The sequence below is a fragment of the Eucyclogobius newberryi genome, unplaced genomic scaffold (assembly GCF_026437365.1).
Source record: "Eucyclogobius newberryi isolate DKJ021-1_F unplaced genomic scaffold, fEucNew1.0.hap1 SCAF_17, whole genome shotgun sequence".
NCBI lineage: Eukaryota > Metazoa > Chordata > Actinopteri > Gobiiformes > Gobiidae > Eucyclogobius > Eucyclogobius newberryi.
In genome coordinates, this window is record NW_027315801.1 from 3,227,017 (window position 1) to 3,254,895 (window position 27,879).

Genomic DNA, 27,879 nt, shown 5'->3' on the forward strand with positions numbered 1-27,879 from the left:
GCCATGTGGCCTCTGCGGTCTGAAGTGGACCTGATGCATTCGCTCCATCGATGAAGCTCGCGTGACACATGGATCCTCAAGAGGTGCGTTGTTCTTTATCAGATTATGTGATTAACGTCACAGGGTGAAACACTTCATTACGCTTATGTATGGTAAGTCAGAAAGTGTAAGGATCATTATTTTGTGTTTTATGGACGTGGATGTAGTTCCCCGTCTTTTTTTCTTCTTAGTTTTCCATACAAAAGTGGGTAGAACAAATGAAAAAAGACTGCAGCGAGGGCAATTAAACAAAAATGACGAAGCAGCCCAGAAATGTGGGTCAACATACTTTGACCCTTTGCAGTGCCGGTCCAATTAAAATGAATTTGTGTGTGGCACAGTTTGGTGTTGCACTGCTGTTGACAAGTATTATGAGATCGGGTTCAAATAACTTCAAGAAAGACATTTATTGCCAACATATTATTTAAAGTGCATATGACAAGTTGGGATTTCTTTCTAATTACGACTTAGTTTAGCGGTGTAGAACCTGTGGTAAATAGTTATCATACTTTTGCTTCACTTTAAAATCACAGGAAGTTGAGTTGAGTTCTAAAGCTGAATCCCTCTGTGATGTCATCAGTATGCGACGTGTCAAACTGGGGACAGCGAGGCAACATGTTGAGTAAAAACTGTGATACAATCAAGCTGAAATGTGTAGTCTCACCTGTCATGTGACCTTTGAGTCCAAGTTTAAACAAAAACACACATTAAAGTCGCGTTCACGCTTCACAAAAACCACCTCAGACTTCTGACTGAACCGGGACTAAACCTGGAACTGAACCACACCAGAACTAAATGTGCAGTTCTCTCCCAAGACTAGAACGGGACCAAACCGTGTCCACACCAGGACTAAACTGGGCTCAAACCAGGACCAAACTGGGCTCAAACCAGGACCAAACTGGGCTCGAACCTGGACTAACCTGGGCTCAAACCAGGACTAACCTGGGCTCAAACCAGGACTAAACTGGGCTCAAACCAGGACTAAACTGTGCTCAAACCAGGACTAAATTAGGCTCAAACCAGGACTAAACTGGGCTCAAACCCGGACTAACCTGGGCTCAAACCTGGACTAAACTGGGCTCAAACCAGGACTAAACTGGGCTCAAACCAGGACTAAACTGTGCTCAAACCAGGACTAAATTAGGCTCAAACCAGGACTAAACTGGGCTCAAACCCGGACTAACCTGGGCTCAAACCTGGACTAAACTGGGCTCAAACCAGGACTAAACTGGGCTCGAACCTGGACTAAATTAGGCTCAAACCAGGACTAACCTGGGCTCAAACCAGGACTAAATTAGGCTCAAACCAGGACTAACCTGGGCTCAAACCAGGACTAAATTAGGCTCAAACCAGGACTAAACTGGGCTCAAACCAGGACTAAATTAGGCTCAAACCTGGACTAACCTGGGCTCAAACCTGGACTAAACTGGGCTCAAACCAGGACTAACCTGGGCTCAAACCAGGACTAACCTGGGCTCAAACCTGGACTAACCTGGGCTCAAACCTGGACTAACCTGGGCTCAAACCTGGACTAAACTGGGCTCAAACCAGGACTAACCTGGGCTCAAACCTGGACTAACCTGGGCTCAAACCTGGACTAACCTGGGCTCAAACCTGGACTAACCTGGGCTCAAACCAGGACTAACCTGGGCTCAAACCTGGACTAAACTGGGCTCAAACCAGGACTAACCTGGGCTCAAACCTGGACTAACCTGGGCTCAAACCTGGACTAACCTGGGCTCAAACCTGGACTAACCTGGGCTCAAACCAGGACTAACCTGGGCTCAAACCTGGACTAAACTGGGCTCAAACCTGGACTAACCTGGGCTCAAACCTGGACTAACCTGGGCTCAAACCTGGACTAACCTGGGCTCAAACCTGGACTAACCTGGGCTCAAACCAGAACCAGACCAGTGTGAGTTTGCCGTAGTCTACTGGCGTTTTTACCACAATATAAAACATTATATTAAAACCGCTCAAAGTCTTGTAATGTGAAGCTAATGAATATTGTTACAGTATCATTTCTGTACATTTTCAGTTAGTTTGTTTGCATCTCAGCCTCACATTTGCAGCATGATTGAAACCTTCTGTTTTAGCCCCAGTGAATAATGCGGTCTACATCAAAAGTCGTGTGTCCCGATCAGTCTGGTCCCTCCCGGCCTGATGTGTAAGCACCTCGAGCAGAGACCTGATCCGGCCCTCGTGAACAACAGTCTCCCACGGCGGCCCCTCTCTCTCTGGACTCTCCGGTTACAGGAGCATTGTGCAGTTTGGTGACAGGTGTTTAGTGCTGGCATGTTCCCGCTGTTGTCCCCGGCCTCCTGCATGTGTCGGTCACACGGATCACACACAGGCCACGGGGAACGACGGGCGGGACGTCGAGCGGCTTTATCGTCCCGGGGTTTGGCCACGATCATTTAAAACATACTTATTCTGCGTGTGGAGGACGACATGTTCCTCCAGGGCTTTCATTTACTCAGCCTGAAAACAACTACCGTATATTCAGGACTATAAGTCGCAGTCGGAGGATGAAATGCGGTTGCAAGTGTGAAAATAATAAGTAATATCACATATAAGTCGTAGTATAAGTATATAAGTATAAATGTAAGTATAAGTCGCACCCCGGCCAAAACTATGGAAAGAAGTGCGACTTATAGTCCGGAAAATACGGTATAGGCTAAAATTAGAAGCATTTTTCAACTGTTTTTAAACTTTTGAACATTTACACACTAATAATTGATAATATCATGAATGTATTTTAAAGATATATCGGGTATGTCATCGTGCACAACTAAATACATTTCAAAAAAATCTGCAAAAGAGATGAATAAAAACTAAAACAAAATGCAAAATTATGTTGTTATCCTCTAAATATAAATGTATCTTTCTGCACATTCGCAGGTATTTTTATCTGATACTTAAACCTAATCAATTACATTTAAAGACATAGTGAAATAAATGTCTTCAGATTATTGTTATTGTCCACCCTTATTTACTGACCCTTTAATGGAAAAACTGGAACTGTAAACACTCACTGTGTGTATCCTGTGCTGCACCAGAAGTTTATGGTGTAAATAGTATCTAACTTGGGCGTTGGACTCACAGTTGTACTCATTGGCCTCTCTGCCCCCCCAGGTCCCGGTGGAGGGGGTCTCTCCTCTGGGGCTCAGTCCCGGGCACGTGCGGGACGACCTGACGCAGCAGCTCCAGGACTCAGAGGCCAAACTCCAGTCGGCCAACGACGAGCTGCAGAGCCTCCGGACGCAGCAGGCCAGCGAGATGGAGGAGGTGAATAATTCAGACTCTCATCGTCATCGCTTTGTGTGGCAGAAGATCGACTTTAACACGACTGTCGTGTTACGTGTTCAGGCTTTACATGATTAGGCTTTACATGTTTAGGCTTTACATGTTTAGGCTTTACATGTTGAGGCTTTACATGTTTAGGCGTTTACATGTTTAGGCGTTTACATGTTTAGGCGTTTACATGTTTAGGCTTTACATGTTTAGGCTTTACATGTTTAGGCTTTACATGTTTAGGCTTTACTTGTTTAGACTTTACGTGTTTAGGCTTTACGTGTTTAGGCTTTACGTGTTTAGGCTTTACATGTTTAGGCTTTACATGTTTAGGCTTTACATGTTTAGACTTTACATGTTTAGGCTTTACATGTTTAGGCTTTACATGTTTAGGCTTTACATGTTTAGACTTTACGTGTTTAGGCTTTACGTGTTTAGACTTTACGTGTTTAGACTTTACATGTTTAGGCTTTACATGTTTAGACTTTAGATGTTTAGGCTTTACGTGTTTGGGCTTTACGTGTTTAGACTTTACGTGTTTAGACTTTACATGTTTAGGCTTTACATGTTTAGACTTTAGATGTTTAGGCTTTACGTGTTTAGGCTTTACATGTTTAGGCTTTACATGTTTAGACTTTACATGTTTAGGCTTTACATGTTTAGGCTTTACGTGTTTAGACTTTACATGTTTAGGCTTTACATGTTTAGACTTTACATGTTTAGACTTTACATGTTTAGGCTTTACATGTTTAGGCTTTACATGATTAGGCTTTACATGATTAGGCTTTACATGTTTAGACTTTACATGTTTAGGCTTTACATGTTTAGGCTTTACATGTTTAGACTTTAAATGTTTAGGCTTTACATGTTTAGGCTTTAAATGTTTAGACTTTACATGTTTAGACTTTACATGTTTAGGCTTTACATGTTTAGGCTTTACATGTTTAGACTTTAAATGTTTAGGCTTTACATGTTTAGACTTTAAATGTTTAGGCTTTACATGTTTAGGCTTTAAATGTTTAGGCTTTACATGTTTAGACTTTACATGTTTAGGCTTTAAATGTTTAGGCTTTACATGTTTAGACTTTACATGTTTAGGCTTTACATGTTTAGGCTTTACATGTTTAGACTTTAAATGTTTAGGCTTTACATGTTTAGGCTTTACATGTTTAGACTTTACATGTTTAGACTTTACGTGTTTAGGCTTTACATGTTTAGACTTTACGTGTTTAGGCTTTACGTGTTTAGGCTTTACATGTTTAGGCTTTACATGTTTAGACTTTACATGTTTAGGCTTTACGTGTTTAGGCTTTACGTGTTTAGACTTTACGTGTTTAGACTTTACGTGTTTAGGCTTTACGTGTTTAGGCTTTACGTGTTTAGGCTTTACATGTTTAGGCTTTACATGTTTAGCGTGTTCTGGCATTGCTCGTCTTTTTCAACAGTTACTTGCTGTTTTCAAAGTGATACTGTATTTGATTCAATGTCTGGACAGGGACGATATCTGATATATGAAATGTCTACAATTTAGTATAACAAGTCATTCATAAAAAACAGCTCTAGGGCCATAGGGGCACTGAATGTGTAGTAGCCAAATATTAGCCAAAATAAAAGCATTTGGCGAGTGTTACCGTGCCTACGCTACAGGTTGAACTATCCATTGAACTAAAATGCAGTTAAGTTATATATTTCAAATTGTACTAAAAATTATACATGTTTTATCCCAGAATGGTACATTTTCAGGGATATAGTTTCACTTCCTGTTTGCAATTGATGACATCACAGTAGGAAACAGTTGGCCAAATCTCATCTAATGTCACTAGTTTTGTCAGTTGTAAAATAAAACTATGAGAGCGCCTTTATTTTTTTAAATTAATGTTTAGAGGGTCAAAAAAGTTTCTGTGTAAATTCTGCATGAACGAGTGTCTCCATTGTGATGTCACTTCCTGTTATTTTCTACAGATTTTTCAACTTTTCTCAGCAAATAGCAACTCAATTGGTGTAAAACTATAATTTATATGTACAACAGGTACGAATACACCAAATGAAGTCAAAATTAGAAAATTGTAAAAACCTGTCATAGGCACTTTAATGTGAGACCCTGCTAATGCTTATTTTGATCACGGAATGACTACTTGCTGTACTTTTATGAATGTAATTATGGATTTCGGGGGTAAAATGCTGTTGATTTTCATACACCCACTAAATCCAGGGTAATAGACTTGCATGTTGTAATTTACTGTGGGCGCGATGGTTTTTGTGCATCTGTATTTTAGGTGGAGAGCTACGTGGCCCATATCCGCGGGCTGCTGGAGGAGCGGGAGAACCTGACCGCGGACTACGAGCGGGACAATGAGCAGCTACGTCTGGAGCTGCACCACATTCGACAGCAGCAGGGTAAATAATACTCTGAGCAAGGCCGTCCCCGTGCAGCATACTTCACATACCCAACACTCCGTATGAAGTATGGAGACATGACATTGAGACATGTTTCCGTCCAAGTTATCATTATTTTGAATATTTATAGAAAACATTGCCTCAGAAAGTGGTTCAAATGTGTTTTGACAACAAAACAATATTACATTTGATTTATGTAATATTTGTAAAAAAATAATATTTCAATATAAAAATACTATTTCAATAACAATAACCAGATCATAGTTTTGCAATCCATCACCGATGTCCTAAAACGGACCTGTAAACATGTATTGAAGAATTGCTTAAAAGTGCAGGAATATCATTTCAAACCATTATTTGAAAGATAAAACTTTTCAATTTTAATCAGCTATTTCTGCTGACATATATAACGACAAGATATACCGTATTTCTCGGACTATAAGTCGCACCAGCCAAAAATGCATAATAGAGAAGAAAAAACATAAGTCACACTGGAGTATGAAATGCAGTTGCATGTGTGAAAATAACAAATAATATCACATATAAGTCGCTCCCAATTATAAGTATACAAGTATAAATATAAGTATAAGTCGCACCCGAAAACTAAAAAAAGTGTGACTTATAGTCCGGAAAATACGGTACATTTACATTTTGTTTTTTTCCGACACAAACAAATAAAAGCCTCATGTGACCTGTTTGTGAGCATAAACCTCTGAATGAAAACCAGGAATATGTAAAGTGCTGATTGTTCTAGCGTTTTGCCCTCCAGAGGTGGAGAGTAAGGAGTTGGCGGAGATGCTGGCCCAAAAGGACCTGGGGGAGATCGGGCTGAGCACTCCCAGTGAGCTGGTGGCGTATCTGCTGGTGGAGAGGGCCACGCTGCTGGAGAGACTGGAGGAGACGGAGCGGCGGCTGGAGGGCGACGGCTACAGGGAAATGCATCTACAGGTGCTGAACGCTCACATTCAAACCGGCCTCTCGCTGTTTTCACTGCTTGTTTAATAGTGTGATAAAATGTAAATATATGATTATATTTCTGTGATGTATTTTATCTGCATAATAGTGATATGACAATATTTGTAAGGAAAAATACTAACTGTTGTAAAAGACAAGTGCCTTGATGTGAAGCTGACCAATGAGAATGTGACCCGCCTATTCCATAATATCTAATAAAACCAACCTGCATGAGAAAAAACGTTGTGAGACCAAGGAGGGTCGCCAGGCTATTTACGCCAGCCAGCCCGGCGGTTTCTCCCATGCATGCCACACAAAAGTCTGACGGTTCTGTATCGTTTCATATTCTAAGTTGAATTGTGTTCTCTGTGTGTTCAGGAATAGCATTGGTTTATGTCTAATTCCATGACATTTTAGTTATTGGCTTCTCTTGAATTGAAATGCGTGTTAAAACAATAAAAAGGAAGCCTCACAAATTTAGATTCTAAACAATTCCATCTTAAATTGAAAATATCCACAAATTACTCAATATTGTATCACAAAGTCGAGGTCAGGTTTGGGTTTTTGACTAATTACTTCCCACAGCGAGGAATAGACACATGTATTTTTGACACGCTGAACGTCAAATGCAGAAAGACAAATTCATAATATTCCAATAACATCCTGGTATTTAAACGTAGCACGTCTTTGGTGGTTTGATCCCAGGAGATGGAGCACTTGAGGCAGTCCGTGGGCGAAGGGCTGTGGACGCAGAAGGAGGAAATGCAGAAGACAATGGAGAACATGGCCAAGGTGAGCTCGTTCACACATCGCCATGGAGACGTGGGCACAACACTGTATTGTATTACACAGGTGGGCCTCTGTTTCTGTTTATTTGAGGTCGTTAATGCAGCGACTCGAGAAGATTTTCACCAATGTAATTTGTTGGTGACGTCTAAAGAAACATACAGTATTCTTTATTTAAAGGTGCACTATGGAACTGTTCCGGGGCCATCGGCTTGTCGCCATAGAGATGTTATTCCTTTGCCTTTAAAGTTCCATGGTAGGGAAAAACAAGAGATTTAACAATTATTACAATTATTGAGACAAAACGGTTCCCGTGGTCTGACATGTTACTGTTCCTGTAAGTTTGTGATTGGCTTTAAGAAATGTAACGTTCTGAAAGACAAAATAACATTAAATTTGACAAAAACAACCAGATAAAAAGTTTGTTACATTTAGTTTTATTTTTGGACAATAGATTGATGTAAAAATACTTCATTTTGCTTCTAAAATTGTCAAAATGATGCTATTTCATTGCCATACAGGTGATGCTGCTTGTGCACATTACAGGTCAGATCTGTGAGCATTTCCTCGCCCACAGTCAGAATGATTGGGTGTTTTAAACGTTTCGCTTTGTTGCAATATAAGCGACTGTAATTAGGGGGAAAAAAGCAAGGCCATAGTGTGACGAAGCAGAAATAGTGGCAGGAATGTGGCAGACTGAAAGGTTCCATAGTGCACCTTTAAAAGACATCCTGGATCAACTAAATCTTCTATATACGAATATTTGAAAAAAACAAAAGATATTTCAAAGTTCCGCTCTTTGATCCTGTCAACACATGAAGCAAAAGCAGAACTAAACGGTTCAAGTGCTGTACTTGATTTTTACGTTCTTATAAAAAGGGAAAAACTAGTTTGCAGCAGGGTAAATGTTTTATTATTCCCCGTCATGAGTTTATATTGTTATATTTCCCCCTCAACTCTCAGAGGCGCTTTGCCATCGCGGTAAAGCTAACAACAGCTAGCATGCTAACGGCACACTTCCTGCTTCACGGAGATGAAAGCGCTCTATAATCAGCGGTCTCATTTTGACCCCAAGAGCTGCTTTTACAACTTAGTTTGACTAGAGAAGAACAAATAACGCTTACAAATGAAATACAGCCTCTTAAACTAAACTGGAAACGACGTATCCACATTTGACACTTTCTCCAAACTGCGGCGCGAGGTCAGGACAGGTCTCGGTCCGCCGTGACTCGCGGGACGATCGGCGCGACATTACGAACATACACATCACCCTGGCATTTTGTGTTTCCATCCTGTTGTCCGTTTCTGCACACGGTGATCTTTTGATTTTAGCAGTGTCCGGCCCAGAGCCCGTGGAAGAAGCTGTTCGGTCTGCGCAGATCCGGTCAGAGCAAATACCATCTCACTCCTGTACGTTCAAATCGACCGTCTCTATTCCCAACTCCACTAACACCAATCACGGGGACCACCTAATCCCGTCACCTGTGCAATGCATGACCACCGCACGCTCACGCATCGGCATGTCACGGGCCGAAGGCGTCACTAATCATATCTGAACCTTTTATCTCAGGCCTGCAAAGACGGAAAAAAAACTGCATGCATCCGACTAATCTGCAACGTCTTTCGCAGCGTTTGTTTTTTTTACTCGAGTTTGTATGACGTTTGTGTTTCCCAAGGCGCGTATTGAGGAGATAACCCAGGAGCGCATTGAGCGTCAGAGGCTGGAGCGGGATCTGGAGGAGGCGTCCCGGAGGCTGGCCATGGCCCATCAGGACATCAGGAGGCTCACCAACGAACTGGACGCGGCCAAAAACACCGGCACGGAGTCGAGCGGTACGAAGAGACTGTACTGTGGCTGGCAAAATGTCTCTCTTCAAAAGCAGACGCTTCGATAGTCGTCCCGTCATTGAAACGTTACATTACAATGAAGCGTAATTGTTCGGTGTTCAGTTCCTGTGTATTTGTTAATCGTTTTGTGTAATCGTCAGAGTTTGAGGGGACGCTGCAAGAGATGGAAAACCTGAAAAGGGAAGTGGACCAACTCAAAATCAACGGTGGGGAAGAGCTGTGAATTGTGTTTGCGGCGTTCGTTTCTCACAACTTACTGGAAACTTACTGTGCGTTTTCAGATATGGTGAAGCTGCAGAAAGCCAACGATCAAAACGACAAACTGGACTCGGAAAACCAAGCTCTGAGGGAGAGAGTCCAGGCGTTAGAGGCTGAGAAGAGAAACCTAATGGAAACGGTTGGTAGATTTACGAAAACGCTGAGAAACGCGCTGTCTTAAGTATTTCACTCCGTTCTGTGCGTAGATATCAAGAAACAACAACTCGGATCTTGCCTCCCGAGAGATGGAGCAGCAGGGCTTTGGTGATAAATCTGCCTCGTCCGCCAGTGAAAGTGACGCTGTTCACAAACGGTACATTTAAAATCATGTTTGAAGTGAAGTATTGAGTGGGGAGAAAAGCCTGTGTCCTTAAACTGGGACCTCCCAGGTGCCACGCCGCCATGGAGGACGTACTTGTCCAGCTGAAGGACCTCCAGAGGCAGCTGCAGCGACAGAGGACGGAGAAGGAGGAGCTGGAGGAGAGGAACGAGGAGCTGGAGGCCCTACTGGGGGAGACTCAGAACGGCAGCCGAGAGGAGAGGCACCGGCACGAGGGGGAGGTGGAGGGGCTGCACAGGAGGGTGAGGGACCGAGTATCTACCGTACTGTATCCCGGGGCGACGGTCGGGTTTGTTCACGCGGGTTTGACACTGTTGTGGTGCAGATCAGGAGTCTGGAGGGTGAACTGAGGAAGCACGAGGCGCAAGAGCGTCCTCTGAAGAACGGAGAAGAGGTCAAGGGCGAGTCCTACTTACAACGGGTAGGAACCGATCTTTTCACGTATGTTTTTGAGATTGACCTTGAGACCAGCAGCTCAAGCCCAAACATTCACATTTAAAGTGACGTATGACGGGTCTTTACGACTTTCAAATTTTGACTTTACTTATTTATACCTGTTGTACATATAAATTATAGTTTTACACCAATCGAATAGTATTTGTGGTGAAAATGTTGAAAAATCTGTATAAAATGACAGGAAGTGACATCACAATTCTCATTCCAGTCAAAGTTTATGCATAATTTACACAAATAAACAACTTTTGAGACTCTCTAAACATGAATTCAACAAAATTGTCACTTACATATTTGTAATTGTCAAATAAGAAAATTTTGACGTTAGATGAGTTTTGCCCAGTGTTTAATGATAATTTCCTTGTGTGATGTCATCAATTACAAACAGGAAGTGAAATTATAAACCTAAAAAATGTGCTATTCTGTGATGACATTTTGTGCAATGTTTGGGAAAATATATTCAGAAATTAACTGCATTTTAGTTCCATCCTGTCAGAGGCGCTTTAACACTCACAAACCTTCATCTTTGAACTGTTGTTTTCTCCAGCACCTCCGAGACGGCGGTCAGGAGAGGCTGGCGCTGCTGGAGGCTCGTCTGACCGAGGAGAAGGACTGGAGGAAACAGCTGGAGGTGGATCTCAGCGCAGCCCAGACGGCGCTCAAGAAAGACAAAGAGGTGCAACTCACACAAGACCAAAGCAACAGTTTATTAGACGAGGAAGATATATTGACAGATGTATGTGCAAAAAGTGAATAACGAGCAAGTCGTCCGATATAACAACAAACGGCAGCAAAATGAGCAGTTCAAGAATGGAATAATTTTGCTGTGTAATCTTTAAAATACAGAGGAAAATTGTCATGCTCATTTTACAGTCGTATCACGTTTTTTGCAATACTTCGACCCTGAAAACAACATTTGCCAGCCCCTTTTAGCAACATTTTCATAGATTGCAATAACATCATCAAGATAATCCCCCAAAAATATCGAGTTATTAATTTTTGAGAGACGGACAGTTGAAAACCTGCACAGAAACCTACTCCAAACCAGCAGAATAAAACACATCGCTATGCAAAGGGAGCAACATTCATTTACAGCTGTGGTTAAATGGTGAGCTTTTTAGTTTACAGCTTAACTCCCTGTGCAGGCTTTGCACGCGGCTGAACGAGAGCTGAAGAAGCTTAAGATGGACGTGAACAGTCTGCAGACCGAGTGCCAACAGGGCAAGACTCTGATCAAGAGCCTCACACAAGTCAAAGGAGAGAAGGCTGTGCTGGAGGAAAAGGTTTGTATACAAGGCGTCGCCGTAGCTCGTAAAGATGTGGCTAAAGCGATGCTAACCATGTGTCCTTGCTGTCCACAGATGGCCCAGTTGGAGCGAGCCCACGGCCGGCTGCAGATGGAACTGGAGCGAGCCAAAGACGACGAGAGGACGAAAGAGGCGCAGAGAGGAAAGGACGGTCAGGTGGAGCAGTTACAGCGACAAGCCGATCGACTCCGAGGGGAAGCGGAGAGTCTGCAGGCTGCGTACAACCAGCTCAGGTACAACCGGCTCAGGTACAACCGGCTCAGGTACAACCGGCTCAGGTACAACCGGCTCGGGTACAACCGGCTCGGGTACAACCGGCTCGGGTACAACCGGCTCAGGTACAACCAGCTCGGGTACAACCAGCTCGGGTACTGTCTGAGGAACATCGGAATCAGAACATTTATCGTCATTGTCGGTGAACAAAAGTCACAGGCGAGACACTTGCTTTGGTGATTCAGTGCAACATACAACGATGAATATTAATGAAAGCAAGATATAACAAATTAGACCCGCATTTAAAAAAACAAGAATTTAAATTGACTAATAAGATAAAAAAAAGAGACTGACCGGTAGTTTGTGCATAATTTTACAGTTGAATTTACAGACGTAGTGCAGAAAGTGTTCATGAGTCCAACGTCAGAGGGAAAGAAACTGTGGCTCAAATAGTCCATGTCCAGGGTGAGAAGGGTCAGTTCTGATCCGACCTGCTCGTCCCAGAGTCCTGGAGACGTACAGGTCCTGCAGAGATGGAAGTCCACATCAGATCACCTTCTCAGCACAATGTGATGTAGTCTCTGTTTGTCCCTGGCTGTGGCTCCAGACCACACTGTGATGGAGGAGGTGATGGAGGAGGTGATGGAGGAGGTGAGGATGGACTCGATGATGGTCGTGTAGAACTGCACCATCATCTCCGCTGGAATATATAGAATGATTCATTTGTTTTGTTGTCTCTGTTTTTATCAGAGCTAAAGTAATGGTTGTGTATTTATGTTTCGTCTCGATTCGGTATATTCTTGTACACGACCAAATAAACTATAAATGTAAATATTTATTACATCGCAACCAACTGCATATACTTTAAATACAGTAAATGATCTGAGAAGACATATTCAACCACCAAAACCATCTAAAGTAGATTATCCGCTGAATAAGAAATTGTGAACATTTCAAGTCTGTATTGTGGCCCATTTAAGAACAGAAAAGAGTGTTTAAATTTGTCAGGTGTTAGAACATTCTGAGCTTTACTAAGGAGATAAGATAAGATAAGATAAGATATTCCTTTATTGTCCCACATGGGGAAATTTCATTGGTGCAACGCAGGTAGATACAGAGGTAGATCCAGAAGAACAGATCACTTATAGGAAGTCTGAAAAACACTTTCAGTAGAAGATCTCCTATAAATAAATAAAAACTCCCATAGACAAATAAATACATAAATACCATTGCATGTGATCACGACAGTAATTGCACATGAATATGTGTCACGACAGCACATAGATTGCACATGAATTTCACAGTAATTGCACATACGACAGAATTGCACATCAGTATTAGGTTAGGTCAGTATTGCGCCGGGATAACGTGACGATCTCCGGGTAAGACGACTGTTCTCCGCAGTTTCATGAGTTCCTCCTTTGTGGAAACGCGGTACGAGCCGGGGAGCGGGGCCAGAGCCGGGGGCGGGGCCGGAGCCGGAGCCGGGGGGCGGGGCCGGAGCCGGGGGGCGGGGCCGGAGCCGGGGGGCGGGGCCGGGGGGCGGGGCCGGAGCCGGGGGGCGGGGCCGGAGCCGGGGGGCGGGGCCAGAGCCGGGGGACTCAGAGCCAAAACACATCGCAACGACACGACGAAAACACTCAATCCAGCCGAATAAAGTCAAAACAAGTTAATTTAAAGCGATTCCAGTGCGTGTCCCGATCGTTCGTGAAGTTCCTCTTTCATATAAACGTGTATATAAACGTTTGTTATTCCTGAAAATGTAGAGGTAATACCAAACTTTCACCAAACCAGGACAGAGAAGATCCAGAAAAGGTTGTCTCTTTGGTCTTCACTCAGTTTTGGCAACATATGTTAATACTTACGGTACATCCTTTGTTTAAGTGATATCATGTAAAATGCCACTGCTGACATGTATTTTAAAAGCCCAGTACGTCATACACGTCTTCTTCTCACACCGTGACTCGTGCATCGCAGGGTCGAGACGGCCTCGGAGCGGCAGCAGACCTCAGAGCTCCAGGACAAACTGAGCGCCAGCGTCCAGGAGAAGATCAGCGCCGAGGGGGAGCGCGAGAGACTCCAGCTGGATGTGCAGCGTCTGAACCAACAGCTCCAGCTACAGAAGGAACAGCTGGAGTCCAGAAAAGAAGCACTGACCCTCCAGGGCCAGCGGGTCCAGGCAGAGGGACGGGTCAGCCCAGTGAGGACCATCAGAGAGGAGAGCTCGGACCAGGTGACCGTGGATCGGACATTTTAAAGTTTGTTTTACGATAAGTGAGGGGAAATTTGTGTTGCGTGAACTTTTAAATCAACCAATTACCGTAATCCCATTTTTCTTTTTGTTGTAATTGGGCGACAAGATCATCCAGATCCCAAAAACATTTCAATTTGAGTTCTCACGAAACACAAAACACGAGGCTAGAGTCATAAATGTGCTCCGTAAACAACCTTCTTATGATGTAAAGCCTCATTTAGACTCTGCCAACAGATTTAAAGTGTTGATATTTCCAGTGTTCGTGCTTTTGACCGACTTTAGAACTGCATGTTTCCAGAGGGCACGATAACACGAGCGTTGATCACATATTAAAGCCTGTTATTGTCCCTTTAGCTCTTCCATCTGAAGCAGGAGCTGAGCCAAGTCCAGTCCAAGCTGGACCGAGAGCGAGAACTGTCCTCCCAACACCAGATGGCGCTGCAGGCCCAGCTCAGCGAAGCACAGGCCCACGTGAAGGTACTCAATTAGACCGTTCCCCATTAAGAAGTACAATTCCACATGATCTATTTCACTTTTTTGTCACTGAGCTTTTTGCAGTGACAGCTTTGGTCAATAATTGTCCGGTAATTGTCTTCTATGTCATGGTTTCAGTCCCAAGATTCGGTGTTGAACCAAAGGGTAGAAGAAGCCCGGCAGATAAAGCAGGATTTACAGAGGGCCCAGAGTCTGTTCACTTCAGCCGAACGAGAGCTGAGATACGAGAAGGAGAAGAGCGCGGACATCAAGAAGCACAACACGCTGCTAGAGCAGGAGAAACTCAAGGTGCGGCGCCAAAAGCAGCACTCGTCATGGAATTGTGTGCAACAAAGTCTGCGCTTTTTACAATGTTTACATCTTTCTTTGTGGTCTTTTTATTTCATTTTTTCATATTTTCTCAATATATTTCAACACACAACAACAACAGCACAAGGCAGAGCACAAATAGCAGCTTCAAAATCTAACCAAATAACTAAATAAATAAGAAATAAACAAACTGTGAGTCAAACGGGCAACCCCCAATCATCCATATATCCAGCAGAGGGCGCCATAGGTCCATAATGACGTCAAAACTTATTTTGGGACATTTTTTTACTAATAGCTAATTGTTTAATGATTGAATTCATATAAACGCCACTGCCCTCCGTCTGAAATGTTTAAATCACTCAAAATCTAGATTGTCGTCAACAAAAAAGCCGTTTCCTTTCATTCTTTGGAGAGTAACGGTGCGTCATGTGATCTCTGTCTCCAGCTGTGCGCCGAGTTGAAGCAGCTCCAGACCAAGTGGATCCACTCGGAGCAGAACGTCCAGTCCCAGGTGTCCGAGTGCAGCCGACAGCAGAGCAGGATCAGAGAGCTGGAGCTGGAGCTGGCACGGGCCACATCCAGCCGCAGCGCCACCACCAGCCTCCAGGAGGAACTGCAGGCCGAGCGCGCGCTCCTCATCGCTGCGGATAAGAAGGTCGGACACGAGCGACGGTCCAGATGATCCCGATATTTGTCTTGTTGTTGTGATGAATGATTGATATTAAGATTTTACAGTCCATAGCAAAGACCACGCGCTGGTTAAAGGGACAGTACGTCACTTTTTAGACCAAAACATCGACAAAAAGCCTGTTTTTATTGCACTCTAAATGTATAACTGTGTCTTTACTGTGAGCGGGCTTGCATCTCCACAAACCTGACTCATACTTGTTTCCATGGAACTGTTGCTCCTTCTGGCTATAATATTCCACAGTATGGCATTAACAGTATCTAGCTGCATGAAGGTCTGGTTTTAACTTTCTATTTCCATGGAATTGTGCAGACGTTCCATCTCCAGAAAGTGACATACTGTGCCTTTAATTTCGTTTTTGCTTTTGTAAAAACAATAACTTTTATTTATTTGGATCATAAAATAATTTGTTGCATGATTGTGTAAACATATGGACATGTTTAGCCTAGTTCTATTTCCATTTTCACCCGTCTGTTCAAAAAGAAACAAACCGGGAAAGACACGAGGAAATATCGAACCAGCACCGATATCTGGGGAACCCACCGATATCGCCGATAACCCAGTCCTATTCCACAGTGTAGCTTGTTACTGCATAATGTACGTAGGCCTGTCACTCACTTTGAAATGTGTGATGTGATGTATTGCTAGAGAAAACGATACGATAAATGAGAAAATATGGACACAAAATAACCCTTAAGGCTTTTCTACATCAACCAGAACATAAAGAAATGACGTGAGAATCAGCTGGTGTCGAGTGTAAGTCAAAGATATGTCAATTATTATTATTATAACACTTTAGAGCTTAAATCAATAAACAGAACATTACTATTTTGCTGAACTAGAAGTGGGAAATATCAAAATGTTAATAATTTGAATATTGAGCATAATGTTTATAGTAAAAATGCTACAAAAAGCTGATTAAGAAAAGTTATGCTGTGAATTTTAAGGTATAAGGTGATATTTCTGAACTTTTGTGATTCATTTTACATTTGTTTGGTTTTTAAAGCTCAACCAAACCATTTAAAGACAATCCACATTTCTGCTGGATTAACATGATATCGTCTGAGTATCGTGAACAGGACACTCCAAGAGAATATGGATATCTTCATATGGACATCTTCATATGGACGCCACCCCGCCCTGGTCGTAAGCGTTCTTTAAAGCTGTGTGTGTTTGTGGCCAGGTGGTGGCGCTGCAGCAGCAGCTGAAGGCGGCTCAGCACATGCTGCGTCTGGAGGAGGCTCGGGCCGGAGACAACAGCCGTTTGGAGCGAGACACCAGAGACATGAGTGACACTCTGTCTGCTCTGAGGACGCAGCAGCACGAGGAGCACATCACCAGGTCACACACTTACACACACTTTACACACAATTACACTTTACACACACTTTACACACACTTTACACACACTTTACACACACTTTACACACACTTTACACACGCTTACACTTTACACACACTTTACACACACTTTACACACACTTTACACTTTACACACACTTTACACACACTTTACACTTTACACACACTTTACACTTTACACACACTTCACACACACTTTACACACACTTTACACACACTTTACACTTTACACACACTTTACACACACTTTACACTTTACACACACTTTACACACACTTTACACACACTTTACACTTTACACACACTTTACACACACTTTACACTTTACACACACTTCACACACACTTTACACACACTTTACACTTTACACACACTTTACACTTTACACACACTTTACACACACTTTACACACACTTTACACACACTTTACACACACTTCACACACACTTTACACACACTTTACACTTTACACACACTTTACACACACTTTACACTTTACACACACTTTACACTTTACACACACTTTACACTTTACACACACTTTACACACACTTTACACTTTACACACACTTTACACACACTTTACACTTTACACACACTTCACACACACTTTACACACACTTTACACTTTACACACACTTTACACTTTACACACACTTTACACACACTTTACACACACTTTACACACACTTTACACTTTACACACACTTTACATTTTACACACACTTTACACTTTACACACATTTCACACACACTTTATACACACTTTACACTTTACACACACTTTACACACACTTTACACTTTACACACACTTTACACACACTTTACACACACTTTACACTTTACACACACTTTACACTTTACACACACTTTACACACACTTTACACTTTACACACACTTCACACACACTTTACACACACTTTACACTTTACACACACTTTACACTTTACACACACTTTACACACACTTTACACACACTTTACACACACTTTACACTTTACACACACTTTACACTTTACACACACTTTACACTTTACACACATTTCACGCACACTTTATACACACTTTACACTTTACACACACTTTACACACACTTTACACTTTACACACACTTTACACACACTTTACACACACTTTACACACACTTTACACTTTACACACACTTTACACACACTTTACACACACTTTACACACACTTTACACTTTACACACACTTCACACACACTTACACTTTACACACACTTTACACACACTTTACACACACTTTACACTTTACACACACTTTACACACACTTTACACACACTTTACACACACTTTACACACACTTTACACACACTTTACACACACTTTACACTTCACACACACTTTACACACACTTCACACACACTTTACACACACTTTACACACACTTTACACTTTACACACACTTTACACTTTACACACACTTTACACTTTACACACACTTCACACACACTTTACACACACTTTACACTTTACACACACTTCACACACACTTTACACACACTTTACACTTTACACACACTTTACACTTTACACACACTTTACACACACTTTACACTTTACAAACACTTTACACACACTTTACACTTTACACACACTTTACACACACTTACACTTTACACACACTTTACACACACTTTACACTTTACAAACACTTTACACACACTTTACACTTTACACACACTTTACACACACTTACACTTTACACACACTTTACACACACTTTACACACACACTTGTATCCAAATTCATTCCAACTCCAAAGAGAAACTGAAGTGTTCTTCTAGAATATTCTAATGATCTAAATAACATCTATAAATCCATTTGTTAAGGACTCGTAAACAAGTGTCTCACACACAGTAAATACGGACTCAGCGCCTTTGAACATTACAGGTATTTAAAGTGGATTTGATGTATTTATACCTGTTGTACATAAAAATTATAGTTTTACTCCAATCGAGTATGTATTTGTGGAGAAAATGACAGGAAGTGACATCACACGAGGAACACTCACTCCAGTTTATGCAGAATTTACACAGAAGAAAAACAACCTTTTTGACATTTTAAACATTAAATCAACAAAAGTCACTCTCATATATTTTTATTTGACAAATAAAACTACACTAAACTAGGACAGTTTTTTCTTAGTCTGATGTCATCAATTAAATACAGAAAGTGAAATTACAAACCTTTTTTTTTTTATAATTTTTAACTCAATTTTAAATATATTTGTCTTAAGTGCATTTTAGTTCAATGAGTGGTCCAAGCGGTCAGAGGCACTTTAATACTACTAATGACAAATGTATTTGTAGAAAAAACACCCATTAAGCGATTGCAATCATCAGACTTCACACTCTTTGTGTAAGTCGCCTCCTCTTTCCTCGTCCGTCGCTCGTTCTGGTCTGAACGGTGAAGCGTGTTCCTGCAGGAAGCTGCTGGAGCAGAGGCAGGAGGAGCTGCAGCAGCAGGTCAAGGCGCTCAGACTCAAAGAGGCATCGCTGACCAGAAGCAACTCCGAGCTGAGCCTCAGGAACCAGCAGCTGGACACGCGACTGGTTCTGTTAGAGAGCGAGCTGAGCAAGGCCCGCGAGGAGGTCTGAACACAACACAACACCACACAACACAACACAACATCACACAACACAACATCACACAACACAACATCACACAACACAACATCACACAACACAACACAACATCACACAACACAACATCACACAACACAAGATCACACCAGGCACAACACTTAACACACGCAAGCAAAGTGCAGAGCAAAGGCCCGCGAGGAGGTCTGAACACAACACCACACAACACAACACAACGCCACACAACACAACACCACAGAACACCACAGAACACCACAGAACACAACACCACACAACACCACAGAACACCACACCACACAACACAACACCACACCACACCACACAACACCACAGAACACCACACCACAACACAACACAACACAACACCACACCACAGAACACCACACCACAACACAACACAACACAACACCACACCACACAACACCAGAGAACACCACACAACACAACACCACACAACACCACACAACACCAGAGAACACCACACAACACCACACAACACCAGAGAACACCACACAACACCACACAACACCACACAACACCAGAGAACACCACACAACACAACACAACACCACACAACATGCTAACAAAGTGCACATGTGTTTACTGCAGTGTTAAGTCCATTTGATCTGATATGAACCTGAATGTAGCATTACTGTGTGTGTCCTACGCTTCTTATTTCATCTGTCCTTTTAAGTACATGTAGTTATATTTGAGTTATTTACTGTTGTCTTCCTGAGCAGAAGAATACAAAATATGTCAGTTTCTTCTGATCAGTAATGACTCAATAATTCCTCAAATAGTCATGAACATATACTTCATGCTACATGCTAAACATGTACTTCATGCTACATGCTAAACATGTACTTCATGCTACATGCTAAACATGTACTTCATGCTACATGCTAAACATATACTTCATGCTACATGCTAAACATGTACTTCATGTTACATGCTAAACATGTACTTCATGCTACATGCTAAACATGTACTTCATGCTACATGCTAAACATGTACTTCATGCTACATGCTAAACATATACTTCATGCTACATGCTAAACATGTACTTCATGCTACATGCTAAACATATACTTCATGCTACATGCTAAACATGTACTTCATGCTACATGCTAAACATGTACTTCATGCTACATGCTAAACATGTACTTCATGTTACATGCTAAACATGTACTTCATGCTACATGCTAAACATGTACTTCATGCTACATGCTAAACATGTACTTCATGCTACATGCTAAACATGTACTTCATGCTACATGCTAAACATATACTTCATGCTACATGCTAAACATAACATGTACTTCATGCTACATGCTAAACATATACTTCATGCTACATGCTAAACATGTACTTCATGTTACATGCTAAACATATACTTCATGCTACATGCTAAACATGTACTTCATGTTACATGCTAAACATGTACTTCATGTTACATGCTAAACATGTACTTCATGCTACATGCTAAACATATACTTCATGTTACATGCTAAACATGTACTTCATGCTACATGCTAAACATATACTTCATGCTACATGCTAAACATATACTTCATGCTACATGCTAAACATATACTTCATGCTACATGCTAAACATGTACTTCATGTTACATGCTAAACATATACTTCATGCTACATGCTAAACATGTACTTCATGTTACATGCTAAACATGTACTTCATGTTACATGCTAAACATACTTCATGCTACATGCTAAACATGTACTTCATGTTACATGCTAAACATGTACTTCATGCTACATGCTAAACATGTACTTCATGCTACATGCTAAACATGTACTTCATGCTACATGCTAAACATATACTTCATGCTACATGCTAAACATATACTTCATGCTACATGCTAAACATGTACTTCATGCTACATGCTAAACATATACTTCATGCTACATGCTAAACATATACTTCATGCTACATGCTAAACATGTACTTCATGCTACATGCTAAACATATACTTCATGCTACATGCTAAACATGTACTTCATGCTACATGCTAAACATTTACTTCATGTTACATGCTAAACATGTACTTCATGCTACATGCTAAACATATACTTCATGCTACATGCTAAACATGTACTTCATGTTACATGCTAAACATGTACTTCATGCTACATGCTAAACATATACTTCATGCTACATGCTAAACATGTACTTCATGCTACATGCTAAACATTTACTTCATGTTACATGCTAAACATGTACTTCATGCTACATGCTAAACATATACTTCATGCTACATGCTAAACATGTACTTCATGTTACATGCTAAACATATACTTCATGCTACATGCTAAACATGTACTTCATGTTACATGCTAAACATGTACTTCATGTTACATGCTAAACATATACTTCATGCTACATGCTAAACATGTACTTCATGTTACATGCTAAACATATACTTCATGCTACATGCTAAACATGTACTTCATGTTACATGCTAAACATGTACTTCATGTTACATGCTAAACATACTTCATGCTACATGCTAAACATGTACTTCATGTTACATGCTAAACATGTACTTCATGCTACATGCTAAACATATACTTCATGCTACATGCTAAACATGTACTTCATGCTACATGCTAAACATATACTTCATGCTACATGCTAAACATGTACTTCATGCTACATGCTAAACATGTACTTCATGTTACATGCTAAACATGTACTTCATGCTACATGCTAAACATGTACTTCATGCTACATGCTAAACATGTACTTCATGTTACATGCTAAACATATACTTCATGCTACATGCTAAACATGTACTTCATGTTACATGCTAAACATGTACTTCATGTTACATGCTAAACATACTTCATGCTACATGCTAAACATGTACTTCATGTTACATGCTAAACATGTACTTCATGCTACATGCTAAACATATACTTCATGCTACATGCTAAACATGTACTTCATGCTACATGCTAAACATATACTTCATGCTACATGCTAAACATATACTTCATGCTACATGCTAAACATATACTTCATGCTACATGCTAAACATGTACTTCATGCTACATGCTAAACATATACTTCATGCTACATGCTAAACATGTACTTCATGCTACATGCTACGTATGTTTTTGATGTTTTATGTTTAAAAAGTTGCCATCACTGCAATAAGCACGTGTCAATAAGCGCCGCAGCCTTTATTTGTACTTTACTCGTTTCAGTAGCAAAAATAACAATATAACAGACCGTTTTCTCACCGTCACACACATTTATAACGGAATTTTGTGTCGTTTTTTTGTCTCTAAAGGGGAAAAACGTCCAGAAGTCGTGTCTCAAGCTGCAGGAGGAGCTGGCGTCCATCCAGTCCGAGCGCGAGCGGCTGCACTCGGAGCTGCAGCAGGTTCTCCTCCAGCTGGACTCGCACGTCAGGTACGCGCTCTCACGATAATATAACCACGCTCTGACCCATGGATCTATTACATCATCTGTATATTCGCTCTGACCCCGATGTGCGTCTGTGTCCAGGAAGTACAACGAGAAGCAGAGTCAGCACAAGACCAAGCTGCGCCAGGCCAAGCAGGTGTACCTGAAGGCCACGGCCCAGAGAGACCGGCTCATCCAGAAGCTGGAGAACGACCTGCAGCTCGCCTCCAGCCTCTGCCACAAGGTACTGCCCCCTGCTGGTGGCGAGGAGTGCTGCGTTAATGGGAGGAAAAGAGTACACTACATAAATAAACACAACACTTTTGATTGTTGCAACTGGAGCATCACAGCCACAACTACTGTCATTAAGTGTAGTTTTTGAGGAGTTTTGAGTTGGATTTTAGTTGAGTATTAATTACTTTGGCTACACTACATTTCTAAAAAGATTTGAAGTACTCTTTGCTTAAGTAAGTAGTCTTTTTGTCCAATTTAAAGCCTCTTAAGGTGTGAACACGTGTTTCCACTGCCACAAACTCACTCAAACCCTGTACTGTCAAAACTTGAATTTAATACATTTTAGAGACATTAAAACATCCAAACAATGTGTCTGACACTTGGCATATTCTTGCGTTTGCGTATTAGATGCATAAAATTAAATGCCTGTTTTAAATGTTCTCGTTCTAACCAAACATGTCTAATATCTAATGTCTAATATCATATATTATCTAATCTGTTATTTTTACATAATGTATACTAATTTTACAGGACAAATAAGACAAACACAATTGTTTAGACGTAGCCAAGTCTATTATATTACTGTTTGACGGCGTAAATGATCATTTACAACACCTATTTAATTTTTTTTTTTTTTTTTTTTTTAAAGTACTATAATTAGAAGGGATGTAACGATATTCAAATCTCACAGTACGACATTATCATTTCACAGTACGATATTTATTGCGATATTCTCATGGATCTTACAGAATAGTAGAAATAAAACTTTAAACTTAAAATGCCTAAAATGTCATATTCCCAAAAAAATAAGATATGAAATTGCTTAGTAAGTGCTTAGTGAAATGTTGCAAAGGATCATGGTCTATGTAGTTCACAAAACAGTTATAAACTTATAATTTGATATTATTGTGAGAAGTTTGACAATTTCCTGAGCAAATACATCAATAATAATGTGACTGAGCGACATTTCCTTCGTATTGTAGTAATATTCGAGCAGTTGCAGCAGTACTTTAACTCAAGTCATGAAATGCAGTACTCTGACCCCCTCTGAGTACGTCTCGACCGTACCATAATCTAAGTATCGTGTGGCGTTGGCGCAGGAGAAAGAGCGCACGGACACGGTGACGCAGGAGAACGAGAAGCTGCTGGAGGAGCGACGGGAGCTGCTGCAGCGGATCAGCGAGGCGGAGGAGATGGGCAGCAAAGGCATGCGGACCGCCTTCACCGTCGAGCACAAGTACGCCGTCGCCCGGAGCCTGCGCGTACTTCAGCCCCCGGTGCCTTCCATGACTTTAATGTCCCTTTTCTTCTTCTTCTTCTTCTTCTTCTTCTTCTTCTTCTTCATCTTCTTCAGAGTCAACGTGTTGGAGGCTGAGAACCGGCAGCTGCAGGAGCGCACTCTCAAACTGTCCAATCAGGTGTGTTCCTTGGAGCGCGCCCTGAGGAACGCACGCTCGCTCTACGGTCTGGAGGTACGGCGACTCCGCGGCTCCGATCGAGTACATTGTGCGTGCGGGTTGAGTAAGTTGTGTGTTTACTGTTTGCAGAAGAAGCAGGAGGGCTTCAGTGAGCTGCACACGTCCACCGTCAGGTAAAGACTCTGCAATTATTCATAGACAAGCTGCTTAAAGTGTAATTAATGAGTCATAACAAACTGGGAAATTGTGTAAGACGCTCTTGATTACTGGATTCTGATTATTTTTTTTAATTGAATTAATATTGAAAGTAATTTGTATTTGTTTTTTATAAGAAATTATTATATCAAATCAATATGACGGTCCAGCCTCATTGGAGTCTTAAATAAAGATCATGTGTGAATAACTGCTTGAGTGTAATATTTATCTTGATTTGAGTATATTTCTACTGTCTTTAAATAAGATTTGTCCTATTGCAGGTGCAGTAGCTTATTATTATTATTATTATTATTTTATCATATCTAGTGAGAAAATGCTTGTCTTTTTCTCATTATTAGTTAAACAAGATATTTTATTCTTGTTTCATTGGCAATCGTGTTTTAAGACACAATATACAGTAAACTCAGATCAATATATTATTATTAGAGTTCTTATTTATTTCTTAAACTTTTATAATACACTTAAAATGTACTTGAAACAGTTGAGATGATCTTCAAGTGCAGTAAGAAAAGAACAAAACTGAGATAAATCTTAAAATAAGCAAAAACTTTTCTTCTAAGCCACAATCCGAGACAAATGGATCTACAATAAACTATAAAACATTCATTTAAAATAAAAAGTGAGGTAAAAAATAGTGATTTAACCTAGAAAGTCTAACGTCTTCAATACTATCTTATCACTAGTTTAGCATGTAATCTCTCTAGTTTATATGTTTGAAGAAAACGAAAGAAAAGAAAACATTTAGTTAAGTAAGAGTAATAATCGTGCACATTTAAAGATAATGCTAATGTCACTTGCGGGGCTCCGTATGGATCTCTCAAACCAAGATAAATAAGTTGTGTTTTGTTTGTCTAGATTCATAATAAATGCTGGTTAGTTCTATAAAACATGCAGTTTGTTCTTCCTCCGGTGTAAACGTCTCAAACATCTCCGTGACCTGCACTTTCCTCCCGCCTCCAGCTTCTCCTCGGCGCCGTGCGAGACGCTGGACATCCTGGACGTCCTCCGCCGCGCCAAAGTGGACGGGACGCGCCTCACCGCTCACAGCTTCGCCGAGCAGAGTTACCTGAACGTGGCCTCGCCCGCGCCGGCCCCTGACGCCAAAGAGCCCGAGCGCGGCCCACCCAAGCAGGACACGCCCGCTTTGAACCAATCACGGACCTAGACGGGATCACGCGTGGAAAAGCAATCGCAGAGGTTTTCTCCACCGTATTAAATATAGTGGAGGAATAATCTGCACTTTGACCCGAAGAGTGTACAGCCAATCACGTTTGAGTCGTTTATTCTATGGACTTTTGGTACTGCGACGTTTTGGAATGAGCACTTTATACTTTTTGTACTACTTTATCCTTTGTTTACACTTGAAGCAACGTAGCAACTTCATCATTTACAGCTGAAAGTATTGGGCTTTGTGTCAAATATTGTTTTAGATCAAAAGGATAACAAAAGGGGACGCACTAGACACTGATCGGCCGTTTATATATATTTATATACGAATAAAATGATACAAGTACTGCACCGATTATATAATAGATTCAAGGTACTGCAGTACTTCACGAGAACAGATTTACTTCAAATTGTATGGTGCAGCTTTATTGTCAGTGTGTTTCCCGGGAGATCAAAAAATGATTGAAAGTACGGACAAAACTTTACTACCCCTTTTTATTATTGTATTATTATTCTTAAATCTGTCACTGTGCCACATTTAAGATCGTCCGACATTAAGAGTAACTTTCTGAATAAACAGGAGGTGTTTTGTTGTGTTAATTTGCCGCGTCAAAGGCCGTTGTGTGTAAAGTTACTGCTGTTATACAACGGTTTCATCAGCGGTTCTTTCGAGTTAAACGCACTTGTACTTTAAATGCTCGGATTATCAAGTGTGTTTTATACCACTACTTGTTTTGTATTTAGAGTCGGCGTGTGTACCAAGTGCCTGAAGCGAGCGACGAGTAACAGATTCTGTATTCTTGTACGTGCATTTTGCAAAATAAAGTATTTTCATTAATAAAAAGCTTCAAAATGTGTAAAATCACTTAAAAGAAATGCATTTTAGCTGCTACGACAACTACATCTGTACTCACACAAACAAACTGCAATTACTGCTTCGTTACTACTACCGTATTTTCCAGAGTATAAGTCGCACCAGCCAAAAAATGCATAATAGAGAAGAAAAAAACATATATAAGTCGCACTGGAGTATGAAATGCAATTGTAAGTGAAAATAACAAATAATATCACATGTAAGTCGCTCCGGAGTATGAGTATATAAGTATAAATATAAGTATAAGTTACACCCCGCCCAAAACTATGAAAAAAGGTGCAACTTATAGTCCGGGAAATACAGTACTTCCACTCCGACCTCGGCTACAACTACTACCGACAGCACAAACGTACTGTGACTTACTGTATTCTCAATGAATACAATACAACATTCAGTTTATAACAGTCTGTTTAATAAACAAGGTAAAGATACAAAGCGCTTGTTTTCCTTTTTTTAAACATTGACCGTTTCTCACTCCCGCCTCTGCATTTTCAGTTTAGTCTAGAAACTGCTTTAATATGAACCCAAAATGCATTAGACTCAGGAGGACAAAGCGTCGAAGGAAATCTACATAATACTTTTCCGTAGAGAAACACGGGTTAATACAGAGTCGGCTCGATGCGTTAGAAAAACAAAAGAAATGAAAGTTATACCATTGAATACTGCAAAAAAGGAAAGAAAAGGGGGTGGTTCAGTCATTTGTGGATGTGATTCTGCGATAAGAGGAGAACAGGGCACTGCTGGAGGTAAAAACACGTCTGACCTATAAAAGAGACAGCGCCCCAAAGTATTGTGTATCGCTTCTTCTGGTACATGGCTGTGTCATTTTGTGTCTCTCCACCTACTGCGCTATAGTTACTCGCTACGATATTTCAAAACGTAAACGACGCTCTGCTGCTTGTACTACGAAGAG

General features: G+C 41.1%; 1 protein-coding gene across 1 annotated transcript; it reads left to right on the plus strand.

The window, feature by feature from the left end:
- On the plus strand, window positions 1-26,090 carry ccdc30 (coiled-coil domain containing 30). The gene is made up of 27 exons (XM_072448632.1): window positions 1-83; window positions 3,175-3,327; window positions 5,610-5,730; window positions 6,500-6,678; window positions 7,390-7,476; window positions 8,803-8,880; window positions 9,147-9,324; window positions 9,459-9,524; window positions 9,600-9,715; window positions 9,783-9,889; window positions 9,966-10,158; window positions 10,242-10,337; window positions 10,917-11,045; window positions 11,515-11,652; window positions 11,731-11,909; window positions 13,867-14,122; window positions 14,498-14,620; window positions 14,756-14,926; window positions 15,393-15,602; window positions 16,819-16,976; window positions 19,450-19,615; window positions 22,942-23,063; window positions 23,160-23,301; window positions 24,392-24,528; window positions 24,646-24,763; window positions 24,839-24,882; window positions 25,886-26,090. Exons 1-27 carry the CDS (start codon window positions 69-71, stop codon window positions 26,088-26,090), a joined length of 3,687 nt encoding a protein of 1,228 aa, XP_072304733.1. The 5' UTR covers window positions 1-68.
- The last annotated feature ends 1,789 nt before the right edge of the window (window positions 26,091-27,879 follow it).

What these genes read in the sequence shown, in the direction of transcription:
- ccdc30 (XM_072448632.1), top strand. An exon ending in CAATGGAGAACATGGCCAAG is followed by an intron (nt 7,477 to 8,802) that starts GTGAGCTCGTTC and finishes TTTTGATTTTAG; the next exon opens with CAGTGTCCGGCCCAGAGCCC. An exon ending in CAGCTGGACTCGCACGTCAG is followed by an intron (nt 23,064 to 23,159) that starts GTACGCGCTCTC and finishes GTCTGTGTCCAG; the next exon opens with GAAGTACAACGAGAAGCAGA.